The sequence below is a fragment of the Mesoplodon bidens genome, assembly GCF_964165515.1.
Source record: "Mesoplodon bidens genome assembly, chromosome: 7".
Classification (NCBI taxonomy): domain Eukaryota; kingdom Metazoa; phylum Chordata; class Mammalia; order Artiodactyla; family Ziphiidae; genus Mesoplodon; species Mesoplodon bidens.
This window is the reverse complement of record NC_138164.1, coordinates 42174277-42192784: the sequence shown is the minus strand read 5'-3', so window position 1 is coordinate 42192784 and position 18508 is coordinate 42174277. Positions and strand designations below refer to the sequence as shown.

At 46.2% G+C, this 18508-nt stretch overlaps 1 protein-coding gene and 1 pseudogene across 2 annotated transcripts in view; one reads left to right on the top strand and one right to left on the bottom strand.

Annotated features, from left to right (window-relative positions):
- The window catches only part of LOC308620770 (centrosomal protein of 78 kDa-like), a 1829729-nt pseudogene that overhangs the window by 928821 nt on the left and 882400 nt on the right, over nt 1–18508 (bottom strand). The window lies entirely within an intron of this gene.
- LOC308620096 (forkhead-associated domain-containing protein 1-like) overlaps nt 1–18508 on the top strand; it is an 88868-nt gene that overhangs the window by 55108 nt on the left and 15252 nt on the right. Inside the window, exons 6-11 of the mRNA XM_081239425.1 lie at nt 6309–6432; nt 10095–10225; nt 12482–12571; nt 13592–13696; nt 17430–17531; nt 17889–18014. Of these exons, the coding sequence (XP_081095551.1) occupies nt 6309–6432; nt 10095–10225; nt 12482–12571; nt 13592–13696; nt 17430–17531; nt 17889–18014 (678 nt within the window). The remainder of the gene's footprint in view (nt 1–6308; nt 6433–10094; nt 10226–12481; nt 12572–13591; nt 13697–17429; nt 17532–17888; nt 18015–18508) is intronic.

Below are 18508 nucleotides of genomic sequence, written 5' to 3'. Positions count from 1 at the left end.
AAACTGGACAGCTACATGTAAAAGAATGAAATTAGAACACTCCCTAACGCCATACACAAAAATAAACTCAAAACGGATTAGAGACCTAAATGTAAGACCAGACACTCTAAAATTCTTAGAGGAAAACATAGGAAGAACACTCTTTGACATAAATCACAGCAAGATATTTTTTGATCCACTTCCTAGAGTAATGGAAATAAATACAAAAATAAACAAATGGGACCTAATGAAACTTCAAAGCTTTTGCACAGCAAAGGAAACCATAAACAGGATGAAGAGACAACCCTCAGACTGGGGGAAAATATTTGCAAAGGAAGCAACTGACAAATGATTAATATCCAAAATATATAAAGAGCTCATGCAGCTCAATATTAAAAAAACAAACAACCCAATCCAAAAATGTGCAGAATACCTAAATAGACGTTTCTCCAAAGAAGATATACCGCTGGCCAAGAAGCACATGAAAAGCTGCTCAACATCATTAATTATTAGAGAAATGCAAATCAAAACTGCAATGAGGTATCAGCTCACACCAGTTAGAATGGGCATCATCAGAAAATCTACAAACAACAAATGCTGGAGAAGGTGTGGAGAAAAGGGGACCCTCTTGCACTGTTGGTGGGAATATAAATTGATACAGCCACTATGGAGAACAGTATGGAGGTTCCTTAAAAAACTAAAAATAGAATTACCATAGGACCCAGCAATCCCACTACTGGGCATATACCCAGAGAAAACCATAATTCAAAAAGCCACATGCACCCCAATGTTCATTGCAGTACTATTTACAATAGCCAGATCATGGAAGCAACCTAAATGCCCATCGACGGACGAATGGTTAAAGAGGAAGTGGTACATATATACAATGGAATATTACTCAGCCATAAAAAGGAACAAAATTGGGTCATTTGTAGAGACGTGGATGCATCTAGAGACTGCCATACAGAGTGAAGTAAGTCAGAAAGAGAAGAACAAATATCGTATATTAACGCATATGTGTGGAACCTAGAAAAATGGTAAAGATGAACCAATTTGCAGAGCAGAAATTGAGACACACATGTAGAGAACAAACGTATGGACACCAAGGGGGGAAAGTGGCAGGGGGTGGGGGTGGTGGTATGATGAATTGAGAGATTGGGATTTACATGTATACACTGATGTGTATAAAATGGGTGACTAATAAGAAAAATATAAATAAATAAATAAACATTTTAAAAAAGGAGAGAGGAAAAAAAAAACCGTAGTCAATGCTTGGGGGCCTTTGTTCTCTTGTTCTCTGTTTACTGTCTTTCCCTCTGTAACCGATTCTAGGTACACAGTTTCAATCCTAGAAATGGTGCTCTAGAAAGGACACAGATTGTGTATGGTGAACCTAGGAGATTCTAGCAGGAAACTGTAAGCTCCATGAAGGCAAAGGTTGGGCCCAGTAACCTTCTAGAACTCTGTTAGGACCGTGTCTGTTTGTTTGTTCTTTATTCATCCATCCATCCATCCGTCCATTAATCCAAAGAAATATTTTGGGGGGCCTATCCCGTGCCATGCCCTCTTCCAGGCTCTGAGAATTCAGCAGAGAACAAGACAGACATGATCCTTCCCCCTGTTATGCTCTAGTGAGGGAGACAGAATAAACAAGTCAACAAATACATGCTCTAATATTTAAAGGAACTAATGACTCTCCTTCAAACCTGGTTTTGAAAAAACAAGGAAAGTAACAGGTCCTGTAGGAATTATTAGTGCAAACAGCTACCTTGACATGTAGCTGACACATTAATGAGCATCTTTTTCTTGAACTGAACCCAATTTTGCTGAAATATTCCTTTCAGTTATTCTCCCATTTCAGAGCTTTCCTGAGAAAATGACATGTCTTTTTCAGGTACATGGATGAGGCTGAATTATTCCCACATACCTTTTTTATTTTTGGCCATACCACGCGGCTTGCAGGATCTTAGTTCCCTGACCAGAGATCAAACCCAGGCCTCCAGCAGTGGAAGCACAGAGTCCTAACCACTGGACTGCCAGACAATTCCCCACATACCTTTTTTTAAATAATTGAAATATATTTGACATAGAATATTATATAATTTCCACATATCTTTGAATATCAGCTGGTCCCAATTTGAGTTTTATTTAAAGTGGCTGCCGATATCTGGGGGAAAAAATGTTTTTTTACAAAGAAATTATCTAGAAATAATTACACTGATGCATCATGCTCTTGCCTCCCCTACCACTGGAGCTTCACTTATAACTGAAGAAGAATATTTTATAGCAAGGCATATATGAACCAGAGGCTCGATTCGTTTGAACTCAAATCGAGTTTCATCCACTGACATTTTAGTTTCTTAACTATTCTACTGCCTGCAGAGCATTCCACCAGAAGTATAAGCCACATGGCAGGTTGATTTATGGTTCTGATTACTTTATGTGTTTTCCCTGGTCCCCGAAGGTGTGTGCATAATGATTTGCTCTCAGAGATCTTCGATCTGCTACAGTATCACTAGAAAATTCTTACCTCCATGTGCTCTTATATGCCTGTGCTAATTAGAAGCCAAATTATCATCCTGAAACAATCACTCCTCCTAGCACTCTTAACTTTCTTATGATTCAGTGCCCATTTTATTACACAGCTTAACAGACATTAAACATCTTGGAATTTATGCCATTACAAACAATATGGATATTTATTTTGATAGTAAAAGTATCAAAGAGGTTTGAAGACTCTCTGGAGTTTTCCAGCAATCCGAAATCCTAAAACTCTGACACTCAGATTGAAATATTTTCAATCTGTCAAAACCACTGGAGTCTTAGAGAGGAACATATGTTTTCCATTCTGGAAGTTTGTCTCTGTGTGTTCTATCTCTGGTATCATGCAAATAAAAGCATTAAGCTGAGAAGAGCTTACAAACACTTTCAGTGTTCCAAGGACCTTTTATGGAAAAGTTGTAGTTCCCCCCAACAGAGAAAAGTAAGATGTGAAAGAATTGTTTCACTCAAAGTTTCCAAAGCACAAACATGCAAAAGTATAGCCTTGGGGAGAGTGGGGGTCAGAGTGGCCTGTGTCCCCGCAACTTCTAGCATAGACCCCCCCCAATAATGTCTCAGGTGCCCCAGGGAAAAGATAAGTGTAACTGCCCCAAATGTCATAGACTCTGAACCATGTTGGTGCATGAAACGAGTCAGAAAACTTGTGAGACCTTGACGTATCTGTTAACTCTACCAGAGTAATAATGACAAGATTTCCAAGGACACAAACCAAGACCAAAGGCTGTGACCGCCATCTGGTGGCCATATCAGCACGCCCGAACTCCATTACCTGGGCATGCCCACCACCTCCCCCCAATCTTTTTTTTTTTTTTTTTTTTTCCCTTTAGTGTGATGCCTGCAACCTGGTCTGATGGTAAACAGGGAAATTCCTGTATTTCTTCTTTTGGAGGGATTATTTTTATTTAAGACACTGAGTCTCTATTTACTCTTATAACAGTTATTTTTAATTTAATGCACGTTTTTAAGTTTAAAAAGGGAGCTGCTTCTACGAAAAATGCTAAGAAATTATAGTGGGGCTAGCCAAGAGACATGGGAAAAATGGTGAAAGTGGTATATGAATGACTGAAGTTTAGGAACTCTCTTAGGGTGGGGTTGCCAGATAAAGTAAGGACACCCAGTTAAATTTGAATTTTAGAATTTCGTTTTAGTGTGTGTCCCAAATATTGCATGGGACACATTTGCACTGAAATATTATTCATTATCTGAAATCCTATTTTAAGTGAACATCCTTTTTTCCTCCCCTAAATCTGGCAAACTTACCTTAGGAAAACAAAGAAATTGCACCCAGGACTTCCCTGGTGGCACAGTGGTTAGGAATCCGCCTGCCAGTGCAGGGGACACGGGCCCGAGCCCTGGTCCAGGAAGATCCCACATGCCGTGGAACATCTAAGCCCGTGTGCCACAACTACTGAGCCCTCGTGCCACAACTACTGAAGCCCGTGCGCCTAGAGCCCATGCTCTGCAACAAGAGAAGGCGCTGCAATAAGCCTATGCACCGCAACAAAGACCCAACGCAGCCAAAAATAAATAAATAAATAAATAAAATTTATTTTTAAAAAAAGAAAAGAAATTACATCCTTCTCCTTGTCACTTCCGTTTTGATCTATCAAAACAAGCTAGTGGGGCTTCCCTGGTGGTGCAGTGGTTCACAGTCCGCCTGCCGATGCAGGGGACGCAGGTTCGTGCCCCGGTCCGGGAAGATCCCACATGCTGCGGAGCGGCTGGGCCCGTGGGCCATGACCACTGAGCCTGCACGTCCGGAGCCTGTGCTCCGCAACGGGAGAGGCCACAACAGTGAGAAGCCCGCGTACAGCAAAAAACAAAACAAAACAAAACAAAACAACAAGGTAGTTCTTGTCCTGTCTACGGATTGCGTGGCATTTATGCCCCAATAAACGTGTCCCTGTGGAGTACTGAGGCCTGACATCTGAAAAATCACAGGGCAAAGGCCCACAGTGCACCTTGAGGTGGGGAAGTCCGGGCCACTCAGAACAAGCAGTCTGGCCACATCAAACCGAGAGGGAGGGTGTTCCCGGCCCAGCTCTCTTTCCTGGCCTCTCAGGTACCTGCTCTGTGGAGGCCGAGGCCTGGCAGCTACTTTCGGGCCCTTACCAACGTTGCATTTGATGGAGAGCCTTCCGCACCCCACGTGTAGACCTAGACCCCTGGAGGGGAGACCGCCCTTGAGGGGGCTCAGAGCCATGGACTTAGAGGGTGCTCACAGCAGCCATAGATAGAGCCGGCCTGTGGTGCTCCCACCCACGATTCCTGTATTTCCTGTTTTTTTTTTTTTTTTTTGTGGTACACATGCCTCTCACTGTTGTGGTCTCTCCCATTGCGGAGCACAGGCTCCGGACGCGCAGGCTCGGCGGCCACGGCCCACAGACCCAGCCGCACCGCGGCATGTTGGATCTTCCCGGAACGGGGCACGAACCCGCGTCCCCTGCATCGGCAGGCGGACTCTCACCCACTGCATCACCAGGGACGCCCCTGTATTTGCGCTTAATAACAACCACACTGGCGTTTAAGTGAGCCTGGCAAGGCTTACAAATGCACACATAAAGATTACCAACTACCTTCCCCAGAGACGGACGAGGGAAGCTGAAGCTAAAACACCCTGTGAGGGCTTCCCTGGTGGCGCAGTGGTTGAGAGTCCACCTGCCGATGCAGGGGACACGGGTTCGTGCCCCGGTCCGGGAAGATCCCACATGCCGCGGAGCGGCTCTGCCCGTGAGCCATGGCTGCTGAGCCTGCGCGACCAGAGCCTGTGCTCCGCAACGGGAGAGGCCACAACAGTGAGAGGCCTGCGTACTGAAAAAAACCCAAAATAAACCCAAAACAAAAGAAAAAAAACACCGCGTGGGTAGTCAGAGGAGAGGACCATCACAGCTCATCCCCCTGTGCCGTGTGCCAGGCATGATCTGATCACTTGTACACATGCTAACTTACTAAAATACTTCTAACAATCCTATCAGGTTGGGACTACCATCACCCCGCGTACAGACTGAACAAAAGGAAACAGAATATGGTGTCCTCCTTGTGTTCACAAAGCCCGTTAACTGGCAGAGACAGGACTTGAAGGCCACAGTCCGGCTCCCGAGTCCATGCCATGCTTTACAGCCTCCAACTTCTCACGCTCATTCCTAGAGCCACCTGGGAAGGAGGAACCAGGCAACTAAAGACTGGGTTTGAATCAGACTCCACGTCTGACCAGCCGCGTGATCCCGAGCAGGGGGCCTAACCTCTCTGAGTCTCAACCTGGCTCCCTTGCAAAATGGGCACATTAATGGGAACGTCAGGCTTCAGCAACGCTGTGACGAGTATCAGTGTAGCATGTGTGAACGGGCTTTGTAAACTCTGGAGTGTTCTGTGAGGTGTAAACTACCCTCTATTCTCATTAGAGGGAATTCATTTCATAACCTGCTCCCGGCTCTTGAACTTGGCTGTGCATCCAGTCAGTGCTGGATGATCTGGAACCAACAGCTGGTCTATTTATGGCTGAAAACCCACAGGTCATAGGAAGACAGCAGCACCGGAGCCCCTGGGTGGCCACAAAGATAAGGTCCGTGTCTTGAGCACCGATGACATGGTGGTCACTGAAGGAACAGGCCCCTCCTGCCCCTTCCACTAGTGACAACTGAAAACCTTGGTTTCCCCAACACCCCGATCCAAGATCAACCCGACTCTTTGCCCAACGTTGGAGAAGTACCGGCGTGTCCTGCAGGCCTGGCTGGCCCCCTCTGACTGTGTGTTGCCTCCTTCCACAGATCAGTGCCCTACAGCAAGGCTACAACCAGGTGCTGTGCCAGACCCTGTCTGAGAGAAAATTAGAAATCACCTCCCTGAAGCACGAGGCCGAGAACTTAAGGAGGGAGGCCGCCATCACGTCAGGTGAGGCGCTTCTGCATTCAGGCCCCAGAGCTTCTGTGCTCCCCCCGCAGACATCACCAGTCAACCAGCACACCTGTGCCCGTGACCTGGGTGCAGCCTCAGGGATCACCCGTGTCGGTGCATTAGAGTTCTCCCTCAGTGGAGGTTTCTTGCCACCCAGTTCCGAGGGCAGGGCCTGGTAAATATTTGAGAGAATGGTATCTCTTGGCTACAAGGTCTCCTGAGCACTGGCCCCACCAGGGAGAACACAGGTCGCCTTGTGGCTTGGGTGGTTGGTTCCACAAAGCAGCCTGAGTGCAAACTAGAGCGTGGACAAAATGGGGTCACTCCTTTAAGGCACCCATGGTCTCACCCATTTCAGCCGAGTGCACTTGGGCCTAAGGGAAACCATTTTCTAATTTGATCAGAGGTGGTTCCCTGATAAAGGGCTTGGGTTGGGAGAGGGGCAGCCAACGCACAGCTGTGGCTGAGCTTTGATTCCCTGGATTCCTTCATTGCTTCCACATATTTCTTGAGCTTCTACTAGGTGTCAGGCCCCGTTCCAGGCTCCGGGGAGGGAGAGCCAAGCAAGACAGTCAGATTCCTGTACTCACAGATTTGGGAGGGGGTGACAGACAATAAAAGTAAACGGATGAATAAACAAGCCCACTTCAGAGAGCAGTGGTGCTGTGGAGAAAATAAATTGTGTGTCGCGGTGGCCAGCGCTTCAAGGGAGGAGGCCAAGGGGGACCAGCTTAGTGGGTGTGCAACCATGGAACTCAGGTGGAACTTGAACCCGTGGGCTGGGACTCAAACCCAGTCAGAACCCACTATCTTTTAATCGAGATCACTCATTTGGCCTCGGGACTTAATAAAGCTCAGGTTCTTTATGTCTCATCGCAGAAAGAATCCAGTGAGAGACAAAGTAAGAAGTGGATTTCTTTAGAGAGAAACACACTCCACAGACAGAGTGTGGGCCATCTCAGAAGGCTAGAGACCCCCAAATATGGGGCGGTTAGTTTTTATGGGCTGGGTAATTTTATAGGCTAATGAGTGGGAGGATTGGGACAACTCTAATATTTTGGGGAAGGGGCAGGGATTTCCAGGAATTGGGCCAACACCCACATTTTTTTTTTTTTTTCTGTACGCGGGTCTCTCGCTGTTGTGGCCTCTCCCGTTGCGGAGCACAGGCTCTGGACGCGCAGGCTCAGCGGCCATGGCTCACGGGCCCAGCTGCTCCGTGGCATGTGGGATCTTCCCGGACCGGGGCACGAACCCGTGTCCCCTGCATCGGCAGGCGGACTCTCAACCACCGCGCCACCAGGGAAGCCCCACCACCCACTTTTTGACCTTTATGGTCAGCCTCGGAACAGTCCTGGTGCTGGTGCATGTGTCATTTTGCTAATGTATTACAATAAGCCTGTAATGAGGCTCCAGTTCCCCAGGAAGTCGAATCTTACGCCCCCTTGGACCTAGCCGATTCTAACCAGTTTATGTTGTATCCTCCACGGCTATGTCCTTCTTTTAGAGAGGACCTGTTTCAGGTGGGCAAGGACAATCCAAGGGCAAGCGAGTCTGCGTGGAGTGAACAGGGGATTGTGGGGCTGGGCAGGTTCGGGGGTCTGGGTTTTTATTGCAAGGGTGTTGGGAATCCAGTGGAGGTTTTTAAGCAGAAACTGACATGTCTAGAGACCTGAAGAGGATGGGACCGCTCACATACGAGGGGAGGGAGAGAAGCAGGTGACAGGGAGGAGGCAGTGAGCCTCGGAGGGGCACATCACTCTGAAAGCAGCCGGCGCGTAACAGGAAACATGCCCACAGCTGTAGAAGCCAGGCATAGCATTGAGTCGCACGTGAATCCCCATCTCTGTATGAATCTGTGCTTTTCTTCTGCCTCACTCTGCAACTTAATCACACCCACACCCACCCCCTGCTGCCCCCAGGTCTCTACTTATGCTCCTCCCTCACTTGGGATGTCCTCAGATATTTTCTGAGCACCTCCCCCAGGCTAGGTGCTGTTCTGGGCACCAGGAATGGAAGGATGAACTCGCTGGTCCTCACCTTCCTCCCATATGTCAGCCAGTGAAACCTCATCCAAGCATCGAGCCTGTCTCAGATCCCACCTTCTCCGATCAGGGAGTCGGACAGACCTGGGTTGGGATAACGCTTGAGATGGGCTGGACCCACTCAAAGTGTGGCAAGCCCCAGAGGGATTTCCAAGTAACTGAACTGTGTCCTGGAGGCAAAGCTCATTTTTGAACTGAAATTCTGGAGCATTTTGTGCTTTATTTCATAGACATTCTTGATTGATACCTACCACTAAAACTGGGCCTGATGTTCTTTCAAGAAAAGAACCGTAGGAGATAACCCAATACCACTGCATTTATGCACCCTTCTTCCCACTTTTATTCAAAATGATACTACAATGCAAGAGGGAAGAGATATGGGGAGATATGTATATGCATAACTGATGCACTTGGTTATAAAGCAGAAACTAACACACCATTGTAAAGCAATTATACTCCAATAAAGATGTTAAAAAAATGATACTACACTAATGGAGTAGTTATCTATTGCTGCATAACAAGTTACCCCAAAATGTAATGGATAAAACCCCAACCAATATTTATGATCTCACCCAGTATCTGTAGTTCAGGAATTTGAGCGGGGGGTGACTTAGTTCTCACGAGTTGCAGTCAAGATGTCGGCTGGGGCATCAGTTATGTCATCTAAAGCCTCGGGGGGAGCCGGAGGATCCCCCTTCCGAATGGCTGCTCATGTGACTATTGGCTGGAGGCCTTAGTCCCTCAGCACACATGCTTCTCTCTAGGGCTGCTTGAGTGTCCTCACGACACAGCAGTTGGATTCCCCTGGAGTGAGTGATTCGAGAGAGAGCAAAGAGGAGCCCACAGTGTCTTTTATGACACAGCCTGGGAGGAAACAGTCCGTCATTTCCACAGTATCATATTGGTTACCCATGGCAGCCCTATTCAGGGTGGGAGGGGCTACACAGGGCATGAATTCTAGGTGGTAGGGATCATTAGGGCCATTTTGGAACCTGGCTGCCAAGAAAAATAATAGGCGCCCTGTAACAAACATAATTTAGCCACTTTGAGTTCTTAGGACATACCGCATCATTTGACCCTTACAATAACACTGTGCGGGACAGACAGTGGGAGGTGAAATAACTTGTCCAAGACCACCAAGCTAATAAGTGGTAGAGAGGGGTCCAAACTCAGAGGACTGTGAAACCAACCACCCCATCAATAGTGTCCAGCAGTGCCCTCTGGCACACGCCCATCTCCTGGCCTTTGGAGAAGAATTCCTGGACCTTCCCTGTGCTGGGCCTTTGTTCCCCAGGCCCATGGTGTGGCCTCTCCTCCCAGCTTTGCCTGGCCTGTGCCCACAAGGGGCCCCCAAAGGCTTCTCCTCTCGCTGGTGCTGACTGCCCCTCATTCTCACTGAAGCCTCAAACCCTGTTCCGTGGACTTCGCTCTCATTCCCATTCCTTCTCTGGGACCCTTGGAAAAAGCCTCCCCAATTGTAGGCAGGCAGCGTTGGTGGCCAGGACTTGGAAGGTCTTTTCCAAACATTGGCTGACAGCCACGGTGTTGCCAATAATCCTTCCTGCCTCTTTGACCTCCATGAGTCTTTTGTTTTGGTTTGGTTTGGTTCTTTTACAGAGATGGTGTCATCTTTGCAAAGAGACGTGTTAGTAAAGGATGGTCAAGTTCAACAACTACAACAGGAGGTGAATCAACTGAAAAGTGAAAACAAAGAAAAGGATCACCAGCTCGAAGCCCTCAGCTCCAGAGTGAGTGTCGGGTCATCAGCAAATTGTAGCTGCGAAAAGCAGACACAGTGGAGTCACATGACACACGGTGGTGAGATGAGGCCAGTGCCCAAGGACACAGGGAGGGTAGCTGCTGGGCAGGTGGCCAACTTCTCTGAAGCCTTTCAAAGGACAGCATGTATGTGGCTCAGAATAAGCATAATATATTTTCAAATCCAGCAAACATTTTCTAACCCCTATTATAAATGAGTTTGTTTAATCCCAGCAACAAACCCACCTATGAGCATATACTGCCAGTACAAAGTTTAACATTAAACAGAATACGATCTCTCTGTGACCAAGGATGACCAAACGGCTGCATCATGGTCCCAGCACCACTGGTTCTCATAATTGTCTTCAAAGCAGAATGTCTGAAGATCCAGATGCAAACACGCAGACTCTCATTTCTTCCTTGGACTTTAGTGTGTAGAATGTCTCTATGGAAGATGAACGTGGTAGTCAAGCAAAGAGCTTTTTCCATGTAACTGACTATTTGCAAATCTTGCCTTCAATGCTAACTTTAGAATCCTGACTCTAGAGGATAAGATTTCTCAGTATTTGCATGATGTGCCTGTTTCTGTGAGTCAAGGTAAAACCTCGAAGCTTTCATCTCAGGTGGCAACTCAGAGATTCCCAGAGGCTACCTGATAGCTAGGTCTGCATGGGGGTGGGGTGAGAACAGATCTTGAGGTTCCAAGGAAAAGGCAAAATAAGTAATACCTAGTACATAGTACCATACCCAGTTTGGAGCTGGTGAAAGGCACTGCACGAGCTTTGGGATCAGACAGACCAGGGTCCAATCCCAGAGCTTTCTTTCATTGTAAATTATTTGGCCTCCATTTCCCCATCTGTGAAATGGGGATGACAAAATCGTTTTCTGAGAAGTGGGAGGCTGGTTTTAGTTGTGCTCTTCTGCCTCTGCCCTGGGTCGGCTGCCTGGCCAAGCCCTCTGCATTCGTTTCTCCCAAGCAGAGTGTCTTCCCAGGCATGTGCTATAGCTGTTTAATGTGGTGTGTGTGTGTGTGTGTGTGTGTGTGTGTGTGTGTGTGTGTGTTGGGGACGGGAAGGGGATGCAGAGGTGGTGCTAAGTAGAAGGAATCTGCAAAGACAGCAACTGCTTGGCTCTTCTACCTCCTGAAGTGCATTTGGATGATTTATGTCCCCGTTTCCCCTTCCTTGTTGACCTCGGAATGAGGTCCCTTCTCCTCTAGACTGTGCTGGCCAACAGCAGAAGGGCTCGTCACCACCAAGGGTACTGCTCTTGTGAACATTTGAGATGCCTTTTTTTAAATGACCTACATCATGTGTGTTAATTTTAGAAAAATAAGTAGATGACATTGAGAAGAAAAAATAAAAAGAGAGGAGAGGAAATGCTACCTTGAGAAATCAGTGTTAATATTTTCATGTATGTTCTTCCAGTCTTATTTCTATATATTGCCTAGAAATCAATCAATCAATCATTTTATAGTGAATTTATTCTATGCACCTTTTTAAAATTTTTAAATACTTACTATTTTCCCGTGCTAATAAATCAATGCTCTTACCATTCGTCTTAAATGCTACATACTTTCTCCTGGATGTACCCAGTGTTATAAAGTGGTCTGCTGTTCTAAACAACACTTGGGATGTTTCCTCATTTTTTTTTTTATTCCACGGTTACTGACAATTCTGTGAAGAGCATCCTTGAAACTACAGATTTACTTATTTCTCCAGTCATTGTCCTTAAGGTACATTCCTAAAGTGGGAATTGCTGGGTCAGAAGAAGGCACATCCATCCTTATGCACTTAATGCCTGTTGCCAAGCCACCCTCGGGCAAGACAGCTCCGTTTACCCCTCCACACCAGTCGGGGCAGTTGTGTCTTTGAGACTCAACCTGCACAAAAGCCCTAAGATGGACCCCAGCTCTCTGGCTCGGCCCCCTGCACCCTCACCGGTCACAGCGTGAAAACATCCCAATTCCTGCACCCTAAGTACCCAGACTCTACAAAGCTGAATTTCCCCTGAAGTGAAGTTTGCTGGCTCTTGAAGAGGAATTTAGACGCTCTATTCCTCAGAACTCATGAGAGGGGTGAACTGGGAATGACTGCAGGATCCCGTGCTCCCATCACACAAATGGTCTCGCCTCTCAGAATTCAGAGGTGTGATTGGGTTATACAGCAGGAAACACACCTGGGCGTGAACACAGGTACTTGGGACCCCCAGCCAAGCCCCCGTGGCCTTGTCCTTTTTCTCCACAGTGCTCAGTGCTGAAAGAAGAGTTACAGAAGGAAGATGCCCAGAAGGAGAAGTGGGAAGCCCAAGAGAAAGAGTTAAAACTCTGCAAAACCGTGCGTTGAACCTCCTGACCCATAGGTGTCCACTGAAAGCCTAGATTGTGGCCTTGAGGGTTTTGGAGGGGTTCCTTGGCCCATTAGCTAGCACAAGCTCTGGGGCTTTCTGGGTGTTTGTCTGTTAATGTAGTCTCCTAATTCTTTGATTTGCTGGCCTCAAAGAGATGGGTGAAAAGACCATGGAAAACACACTCTCCCCAGATTTTCTGGGCAGTTGGCCCCTCATCAGGTTTCCCCTGGGGACAGGGATGGGAGGTGGCCACCATATGCTGCTAGAAATTCACCGTGGTCCCTACCCCTGGATTTGTGATGCCCAGACTTTCATGATCCACTGTCACAAGTTTTATCACAGCCCTGAGCACTGTTATTAACACAACTCTTCTTGAAGTATTTTTGCTTAAATACATTCAATTTTACAACAATTCATAAAAACAAAATAAAAAGCAAATGTATCACTGACCTTGTATGGAAGGTGAACATAAAAATTTATAAAATGAAAAGATGACCACTAAATGTAAATGTTCACCCCCTGTATTGGCCCGAACCCTCGTGCACATCACCAGGCATACGTTTTCCATCCGTTGGGAAGGACGGTGCCTGGGACGGGGGGAGGAGACGTGTGTTCTTCTTTCTGTCAGGAGCACACTTCTCTGCCTCAAATGAGAAAAAAGAAAAATGTCATTGTTCTTTGCTTCCAAACTGTGCCCATTGTGTCTTCCAAACAGCCCTTATTTAGATTGAACTCAAAAATGTGCCCCAAGGAAAGAGACTCTAATGAGTAGATAGGTATCTTGTACTGTTTAATCCAGGATCCATGCTGATCTTCAAAAGAAACTCAAGTTTTCCCTCACCCAGCCCTTTCATTGCATCCGCTGAAAGGAAGTCTACTTTGCCTCAAAGATGTGGAATTGTCCCCCAAGGGAAGGAATGAAGCGAATCCCAGACTAGGTTTCTGCCTTAATGAACCGGATGAAATGCGTTGTGAAGTTGACTTCCCTGTTGTTGGAACTCTTTCAGCAAATCCATGACATGGAAAAAGAAATGAGGAAACTCAGGGTGGAGCTGAAAAGGAGCAGTACTGAGCAGAGCCTGATCTCCATGACGCTGCAGGAAAACAGCAAGGTATGGCAGGGACAGGTCGGCCTGGAAACCACTCTGGGGCCAGCACTCCACCTGCATCATCTCTGTTCATCCTCACAATGACCCCATGCGGTCTATACTGGTATTCACCCCACTTTACAGTTGGGAAAACTGAGGCTCACAGAGGTGAAGGAAGTTATCCAAGTTCACTTGCATAAAGTAGTTGTGGCAGAACTTGAATCCAGGTCTGCCTGACTCCAAAGCTCCTGTGTGTAACCACTACCCTAGACTGCCTTCAGATCTTAATCGTGAAATTATCTAAGAAAGAATTGATCCATTAAATCAAGTTTGCCAATGATGTTGTTCCAACTTAAATTCTCATATTGATTTTTTTTTGTCTTTTTGTTCCATCATTGAGAATGTTTTTAAAAATCTCAACATGTTTGTCATTTGTGTGTTTCTTCTTTTAATATGAACGATTTTTGCTTTATATATTTTGAGGCTGTGTTACTAGGTGCATATGAATTTAGAATCCTAATACTTCCTGTAGAGCAAAACTTTAGATCATCATGAAATGTCCCTTTTCATCTCTAGTAGTGTTTCTCCCTTCACGTCTCCTTTGTCATTTAGCTTCATCACTGGCTTTCTGTTGGTTAGAGTTTTCATACCATATCTTTTTCATATGTTCTCTGTCAATTTTTGTCTTAAGGTTTAGACATATGCCATTAAATAGCGTATCATTTTTACAAAATCCAGTTTGACAATCTTTGACTTTTAGTCCATTTATATTATGTAATTACTCATGTACTGGGGTTTAAATCTACCTTCTTGCTCAATACCAGTTGTACCATCTGTGTTATGTTCCTTTCTCTCCTTTCTTGCCTCCTTCTGAGTGGATGGTTTTCTCTTATTCCACTTTCGCCCTCTATTAGCTTGGAAATATTTCACTTTTTTACTATTCTTTTAGTAATAGTAAGACAATAGCATTCATCCTTGATTCACCAAAATCACACATTAATTAAGTTTTTCACTCTTCTACTATTCTCTTTGTAGTCATCCTGAAGACTACAATATGCATTCTTTTTTTTTTTTTTTTTTTTTGCGGTACGCGGGCCTCTCACTGTTGTGGCCTTTCCTGTTGTGGAGCACAGGCTCCGGACGCACAGGCTCAGCGGCCATGGCTCACGGGCCAAGCTGCTCCGCGGAATGTGGGATCCTCCCGGACCGGAACACGAACCCATGTCCCCTGCATCGGCAGGTGGACTCTCAACCACTGCGCCACCAGGGAAGCCCTGCATTCTTAACTTACCAAGAGGCAATAGTAGTTGATAATTATGCCCTTCTCCTTGACAGTGCAATGAGTTTCAAACACCTTAACTTCACTTACCCCCTCCAGATTTATAAGCCATTGCTGTCATTTTCTAAACTCCTCTTCATACTTAAAACCCCACAAGACATTATTAGTGTTTTTCTATAGTCAGTATCATATCCACACATTACCCTTACTGTTGCTTGTCTTTTCTGCATCTCTGATCACCCACCTGGGTTCATTTTTCTTGTGTCTGAAGAATACCCTTTAATGTTTTCCCTCATTGTGGCTCTGCTGATGACAAATTCTCACATGTGCCTGTGTGTCTGCCTGGAGATGTATATTTAACCTTCACTCTTAAAACACATTTGACTGCGTATTGAATTCTACAATGGCAATTCTTTTCTTTCAGCACATTAGATATGTCACTATTGTCTTGTGGCTCCTATTATTTCTATTTAGAAGTCATCTGTAAGCCTAACTGTTGTACCTTTGCATAATCTATCTTTTTCTCCGGTTGCTTTTAAGATTGTCTTTTCCCTTGATTTCCAGCAGTTTTATTATGGTTTATCTAGGTGTGGATTCAGTTTTATTTACCTCATTCAGAGTTCGTAGCTGCTTCTTGAATCCCTGGCTTGGTGTTTTGACTTAGTTCAGGAGCTTGGGCTCTGTACCACACAGGCAGTGGGGAGCTACTATGGCTTCTGAACAAGTGACTGATGCAATGACATTCGTGGACAGTAATCAGGGTGACAATGATACTTACAATTTCTCACTTACTAGGTGTTCCCTTGAACATTTCATCTCTTCATCTTCACAATAGCACTGTGATCTAGAAATCATCCTCTCCATTTTACAGATGAGAAAGTCAAGGCTACTAGTTACTAGTAAAGTAACTAGCCCAATGGCACAGTCGGTTTTGTCTGACTCCAGGTTCGTCTGACTTCAGTTACCCTGGCGTAGCAAACAGCCACATGCTACTCTTTACACTGAAATTAATGAAAATTAAATAAAATTATTTATTCAGTTCCTCCGTCACACCAGCCCCATTTCGAGTGCTTGATCCCCAGATGTGGCTGGTGGCTGCCGTATTAGACAACACAGCCTTGCTCAGAGTACCTGTACCATTGCAGAAAGTTCTGTTGGACAGAGTTGCCTTACAGCTGGGTAACTCTCACAGTACCGTTAAGATTGCACTGGAAGAAACTAAACTTGAGGCAAGGAGGCCAGTTGTCACAGTCCAGCTTGCATGTGAGAGGGACTGGAGGACAGGCGTGAGACGACCGAGTGTGAGAGAGGGAGCAGGGCGGCCGCTGAAGGTGACTCTGAGGCTTGGGGCTGGGAACGGGGGCTGTTCATGCAGAACACAGACAGGGGCAGAGTCCAAGGCTGGACTTGGCTTTTGCAGCACATGAAAAAGGCTGCTGACATAGAAGTCCGAGCATGTTTAGACCTGGGAGAAAACTAAGGCCCAGAGAGCTTAGATGACTTTTCCAAGGTAACGGAGCTGGGTAGACGCTCTTCCACTGGACCACACTACTCAGAAGAAAGCTCTTAAGGGCTTTTCTGGGTCTTTTATTAGATCCCTGTGATCCCCCTCTTCAGATCCCTAAAAAAACAGCCTGTGAATTTGTTTCAGCACAAAAACTTTCCATTTATTTACGAGAGTTTGCCTCATTTCCTGTTAGTGCCAGGGCCCAGGGCTCAGCAGGTGCATCCAAGAATTGAGCAGCTGCGAGGCCTACACTGGCCAGCCAAGGGTAGCGTGGAGCACTCCCAAGCCTACCGTGCGTTGACTGTTACCCAAGCAAGGGGGGAAAAGTAGGCAAGCTTCTCCACTTTAAATGCCTTCGTTTGCAGGCTGCAATTCTTAATAGACATTGCTTTAGCAAGCCTCCATAGAGGATACCACCAGTGAGTGTGCTCAAAGTGGTAATGACAAACAGTTATGATAATAAACCCAATCATACTATTTCCAAGTACCCATCACGAGTTATTAGAACGAGACTGTACGGCGGACATTCCCGTCCACCTTTCATAGGTTACAACAGTACTTAACACACTCACAGAGCCCTTAAGCCCTATGCCAAACATTGAATCCCCACAATAACTCTATGCAGTGATACTAGTATCATCATCCCCATTTGACAGATGAGGGCACTGAGTCACGGAGCAGTGAAATAACTTTCCGAGTGTCGTACGGCTTGTTAGGGACGGAGCTGGGATGGGAGTGTGCGGTAGAACATAGTTGAGCCCCGGGTGCAGAGCTCATCCCTTTCCCGTAGGGGGCAACTCCCTGTGAGTTTGCCTCCACCCTGTGCATGCCTGTGACCCCGGCTGCTGGTCTGCAGCTGTCACTACCCCTCAGGGACTCCCCCACTGCCAATAGCACCCCCCAAGAAGAGTTTCCCCAGAGGGCATGATGATCACATTAGCAGCAAGCCCTCGGTTTCATCATCCTTTCAGGTTGAAGAGAAGCTTCGGGAGGATTCCAGAAGGAAATTGCTTCAATTGCAAGAAATGAGGAACAGAGCAAACCTCATTAAAGCCAATTTGAAAAGGGCAGTAGGTCAGGTAGGCGTGCTGCAGAGCCCCTTCACGGGCCTGTGCTCTCCACGGAATCCCACACCCAAGTGGCCGGCAGGGATGAATGAGGAGGAAGAGGCCTGCCTTAGTTCACCCGCTTATTTTCTATACGAAGAAGTGTCTAGAAAGAACTAGAGCTGAGATTCTATCTAGATCTAGAGTCTGAGCTCTTAACCACGATGCTCTACTACTTAGCTATTAGTTACTATGCTAAGCATCGTTTTTCTGTGTTTTGAAGAAAGTTTCGTGAACCTTTGTCCCGCCCCCAAAGGTAGTGGAAATGACTCCTGCGTTAGTCCTGTCCCCCATCAGCTCCAGTTCCCCTTCCCCTCATTTCAGATGAAGATTAACAGTTCTCGGGAAACTGAGCAGTATCTGGCAGAGAAGGAGAAGCTGACCGAGGAAAGGCTACAGCAAGAGGAGAAGCTGAAAGCCAGAGTCAAGCGGCTAATGGCAGAGAAATCGGTAAGGTGGTCCCCGTCCTTCTCTTTACTACTGGAAACTGATGAAATGGGCTTTCCTATGAGAAACAGAGGGCACGTACTTAGATGGAGGAATCTCAGCAACTCCTTGTTGGGAGCTAAATTAATTAAAGAGGGTGAATGATGTAGGAGGAATTAACATGAAGCTTGAATCCTAAAACTCAGAGATCAACTTGAAGATCAACTTGAAGAGGCAAGCTTATTGAAATGTCTAAAAATGGTACTTTGTTTATATACCGCAGCTGATTTTATTGATACAAATCCCAGTCGTTACTGCGGGTCCTGGTTTGTGTCTAAGTGTGTGCAAGACCAACCAATAGTATTTCAGTCTTTTGCTTTCTCTTCATGCATATCAGGGGAAACACATGGCCAAAACGGCTACTTACTTTTCCAGAAACCAGCCAATTACAGGATAGTTAACAGTGGCACCTCTCAACTCAAAGGTGTCCACGGATCATATGCGGATGTTGTTGAAAT